General features: G+C 34.7%; 1 protein-coding gene across 1 annotated transcript in view; it reads right to left on the reverse strand.

Annotated features, from left to right (window-relative positions):
- Positions 1 to 1532: 1532 nt before the first annotated feature.
- LOC102599199 (PHD finger protein ALFIN-LIKE 2) overlaps positions 1533 to 5348 on the reverse strand; it is a 19454-nt gene continuing 15638 nt past the window's right edge. Inside the window, exons 3-4 of the mRNA XM_006338776.2 lie at positions 2154 to 2274; positions 1533 to 2080 (exon numbers count right to left, since the gene is read on the reverse strand). Coding sequence (XP_006338838.1) covers positions 1820 to 2080; positions 2154 to 2274 — 382 coding nt within the window. The 3' untranslated portion in view covers positions 1533 to 1819. The remainder of the gene's footprint in view (positions 2081 to 2153; positions 2275 to 5348) is intronic.

The following is a 5348-nucleotide window of genomic DNA, read 5'->3' on the forward strand; positions in this document are numbered from 1 at the left end:
TGCAAAAACTATGCCAACTTCAACTTTGAAAATTTTAAAAAAGGGATTTTTAAAATTATTTTCATGGCCAAACGCTTGAATTAAAAATCATAAAAGTTTAAATTGATTTTTTTTTTAGTGATAGTAATTCAAACATTAAAAACTTTAATGCTATTAAAAAAAAGGATATAGCACAAATGACATTATGATTGGAATAATAAAGAAGCTTATGGAGGTGAAAGGTCATGAAAATAACCGTGATAAATAGTGAATATTATCTTCATAATGAAGGGAAGTAATAAAAAAAACTAGCGGGTGTTTATTATATGTGTGTAGTGGAAATCTAAAATAAATATATTTATAACAAAATTGAAGTTGTCTTTGAATTTTTGTGAATAAATTGAAGTGAAAAGGGTGAAATCAACTTTTTGGTATTTTTCAAATTATGGCATTGAACTTTAAATTGAATTTCAGAATTTTTTAAACATTTTATCACCAAATGTGTTTTCTGAAGTTTAACTCTGAACAAAATAAAAAAAAAGTAAAAGTCTTTTATGTTCAAATTCCTAATTAAAACTCAAAACTTATTATACTTTAGTCTTTGATAAAATATAATAAATATATAGATATTTAAATAATTAAGATGGTGTAGGTAAGTATTACTTTATAACTAGGATATTTATTAATTTAATTATTTAAAATAAAATCACCATTATTTTGTAACCTTTTACCTCAATAACATTCTCCGTTATCATAATCATGATATCATTTCTGCTATATCATTTTTTATAACATTAAATTTTTGTAATGTTTAAATTATCATGAAAAATAAAGGTGAATCTCAACTTTTATCATTTTAAAATTATATTAGTAGCACGTTGATTCTAAGAAAGGAACTTAGCACTTTTTCTCAAAAATATAGAAGACAGTAGTACTAATAAATTCGAAACGGTGAAAAAGGAAAAAAGAAAATTGGAAAGAAAAATTATTTGTGAGACCTACTGTGGCACTTGTAAAGCATAGGTGTGCCTCACACACCTTTTGTTGGTTGTGCCTCACCCATAGTAAAACTTTTCATTCAGTTTCTTGTTTGGTCTCCATTGATATGCTTTATATAATTTAAAGTCTAAACTTTTCATTCGGTCTCATATTTGTCCATTGAATTATATGGATACCCATATTATCCATTGAATAACTCTTTTTTATCCATTTAAAATATTAATCTAATCGGGTATTTTATCCGTTTTTGCTCAACAAATATTCAACTTGACCTGCTCATTTGTCACTCCTAATTCAAAGGTACTAAAGACAAGCCATAGCAAAGTGTTTGATGCTCCCTCATAGCAACAACCACCGCAGTTTTCTTTATCACAGGCTATTTAACGCAGAAATTCAGGACAAGCTTTCAAAAAGCAATACTAATCCAGAGTGCTATATCAGGGAAAACAGTTTTAACCTGTACTCTTAGCTCATCAGAACAAATTTAGATCAAATAATACGATCATACGAATGTACTAGCTGAAGATCTAATCAAAACGAATCCAAAAAAAAAATGAAAAGAAGAAAGAAAGCAGCAGTTTTCAATTGAGGAGTTATACGAAAAGGAACTGAACATGCCAACAGTTACAAGGAACTTGATTTTATCCCTCCTGATATAAAGCTACATCTGTAAACTAACAACAAACAGAAATAACTTTTGAGAAAAGAAACAAAAGTATAAGTTAAAGACAGAGTAAGGGGCTGCAGAATGGGAGTTGTGCAGGTCAGGGGGTTCATCTGCAGATTTAAGAAATCTTCAGTTTATGCTAAACATGAACTCAACTCTTCCTAAAGCTATAACTCAACCCATATGTTTTGCCCTTTTATTGCTGCATGAAGGACATCTGTATTCCTTGATACTTTGAGCCTTTGCAGGAGTTATTTTCACACACTTGCCATGAAACCACTTTTCACATATATCACATCCAATCCAGAACTCGTCCTCATTGCCATTTGTTCCACAACTTCCACATAGAGTTTCTTCATGCTCATCTTCATTCCCTTCATCCTCTTCATCACTCTCCTCGTGTAGCCTTTGATTTGCTTTCATTGGTTTTTCTCTCTGCAAGTAAGCACGTAAACAAAGTTTTATACAAAAAGGGTGACCCACAAATATCAATGATTTAATCAAGTACCTTTGCATTGTTCTTTGATTTCTTTCCACTATCAACACTAGGTTTGTCCTTTAAAGGCTTCCTCCCAGTCACCGCTTCAAAGACAGTTGGTAGATCATTTATCAGGGTAAACACACGACTCCTGTTTAGCAAAAGAACACCAGCAAAATAAATGACAGAAGATATGGTTAGGCATAATAAGTTTGATTAATGAAAACAAAAGTAAATGGTTTGCACAATAAAATTGTCAAGACTGCTTAGAATGCAAACTACTACAGCGCTGTTTGTTTTTATTGTGATTAAGATGATTGAATTTGAATACATATCTAATTGTTAAGATATTATACCTAGATTTAAACACCAAATATATAAAAATATTTGTTTTCTCAGCATCCGAATATGTATTTTATCTTTTTAAAAACTATATAGACATAGAATTTCGAAAAAAAATACTAATTAAAAGCTAGAGGCTACTGCAGCTAATAGTGATGGAGGTGCTCCGTTGTAGTGGTCTTATAGTGGTAGCTCATTACAGACAATAGTGGTTGGCTGTGCAGGAAACTGGTGGTGGTAGTAGTTGATAGCGGAGGTGGTTGGTAGTGGTAGCTGGTAGTGTAAGTGGTTGGTGGTGGTAGCTGGTAGTGTAAGTGATTGGTGGTGGAAGTGGTTAGATAGTGGTGCGTAATGGCTAGTGATGGTGGCAGCTACTGATGGAGGTGGTTTGTGTTGGTGGTTAGCAGTTGGGTTGGCATTAGAGTGGCTAGCAGAAATGGTGGTTGTAGGTGGCAGTTGAACGCTTGCGGTTGGTAGTAGAGGTGGTTAATAATTGCAGCTGGCGGATGTGTGGTGGTGATTAGGCGCTGTTGGTCAGTGGTGATAATTGTGTGGTTGTAAGGGGAGGACAAAAATATCACATATTCTGAAATCTTTAAGTGAATAACAGTCTTCAAGATATTACGACTCCCTACAGATTTAAATGATTCAAACCTATTAAAAACAATTAAGTAGTTGTAAATAGAACAAAATGCACTTAATGGGCTAACATTTGAAGATTCAGACCCGCATTAAGTGCAAACAAACGGAACCTTAGTCTAAGTACGCTCACTCAGATAAACAACAACCAAAATAGCTTTACCACAACAAAGGAAACATTTTATCAAAATATACTAAAGAATTGTCCATCAAAGCAGTACTTCTAAACAGTTTTTGAATTCCGAACACAAAAAACTATAAAAAAAAAAAACCAAGCTTCTAGTTCTAGGAGACCAAGAGATGCTAGCAAAATTTCAGGAACCAACTCAATGGTTCCAACACAGCCAGTAGGTTAAAGAGATGAAGAAAAAGGAATAGCAAGGTGAGTCAGTTTCTTCTCACCAGCCAAGATGAACACCACGTTCCTTGGAGCCATTTCCACACTGGGGCGCTGTTGTCATACTAGTAGTCTAGTAAAGTACTGCCAGTTCCGTGAATTGAAGTACATCCGAAAGATATTTTTTGTAAACTAACTAGGTCAGCGTAAAACGAAAACTACTAAAAAGCTACAAAGTACAATTCAATTTATCATAGGTTGCCACACGGTGGACACTAAAGGAGATCCGAGCATGCAAGTTGTAAAATACGAAGAAATAAAAAAGGAAAGAAATGGAAATAAAAACAAATTGGATTTCTGCAAGCTGGAGATGAGATACTCCGTGCAAGTCCAAATCAGATAAAACATGTAGCTTACCATTGTTACCCATTAAATAGCACATTGAAAAAATATGTTCGAGCTAAAACAATATCTTTCTTATAATTCCCTAGGGTGACTTGTGATTTAGGTCAGGTCACAAGTTCGAGCCCTACAACAATCGAACCAAGTTTGTCTAATGTTTAAGTGGAGAAGAGTGTGTGGAGGACAGGGGTTATTATCCCCGAGTTCCAAAGGTTGGGGGTGAATCCAATAGTTGGCCCTAGACAGATTTTTCTATTATAAAAGAAACAATTTCTTCCTTATAATCTAACGCAATGAAGTTAGCATGATAAGCCAATTTGCCCACATGGACTAACACATCATTTATTACTCCATCTGTTTGGTTGTGGTCATGTCTGCCAATTGCAAAACAACACGGGGTTGGTCTAACATTGCCCAACCTAACCTTCAGAATATGGGAAGTGGCATTAGAGTTATACTAGCAGCAAGATCACACAATCCATGTCCGGAAACCTTTCCTCCTACAGAGCATGATATAGTAAGACCATCGGGATCTTTCAATTTTGGAAGCAATTTATACTGAATGGTGGAACTGCATTCTTCGGATAGTTTAATTGCTCCATACTCATATAACCTCCTCTTCTTGATCAATTTTTTTTTTTTTTGAAACTGTAAGGTTGAATTCTTCAGCATTAAGGGTATGCTGGCTATAATTACAGATTTCCTATCAAATCTATATAATCTGATTTCCTCTTCTTGATCAAATTGTCTAACAAAATATTGCATACACCAACATTTGCTCCAAAGTATCAACAAGTGGAACATTGATGTGCAGTTGCTTTAATTCAATGAACTTCTTCAATCTGCTCCCATCTTCTTTCCTCTCAAATCTTTGTGGAAATGGACGTGGTGCTCTTGGTTGTTCTCTTGAGATGTCCTCATTGGTCTTCTTTTGTTGATCTGGTGCTGCTCCTCCCTCTCAATTTCTTATGGTTGCTCTCATGGAGATTATCACTTTCTTTTTCTGGATAATGGTATCGTTTTATATATAAACCCCCCAAAAAGGAAGGAAAGAAAACAAGTTAAAGAAAACCTTCCTATCTGTATTGCTTCATACATGTTGTCTAAAACATCAAAAATATCTTCAGCCTCCACTAAATATTCTTGTTTACACCAAAAACAATAAAGGACTAAGCAGTTCATCTTTAATTTCTGAAGGTATCATTGCTTGTCCACAAAACTTCAATAATTTCTCTCTTTCCAGACAGTCGACCAAATACATGCTTGGACAATCCTCCATCTTTCCTTCCGATTGGTTAAGCTGTCATCTCTGCTCCAACTGTTACGTACATCCCTTGTGCTTCCTGGCATTACCCACCTATTCCCCTCAGGTTGATGAAGATTTTCCATATAATGATCTGTCCATTTACAATATAAAAGGATATGGTTGTCTCTGCCTGTTCTTCACATAAATAACATCTGGGGCATAATTGGTACCCCCCCCCCCCCCCCCCCCCTCCCCCTCC

This window comes from Solanum tuberosum, unplaced genomic scaffold (assembly GCF_000226075.1).
Source record: "Solanum tuberosum cultivar DM 1-3 516 R44 unplaced genomic scaffold, SolTub_3.0 scf00005, whole genome shotgun sequence".
NCBI lineage: Eukaryota > Viridiplantae > Streptophyta > Magnoliopsida > Solanales > Solanaceae > Solanum > Solanum tuberosum.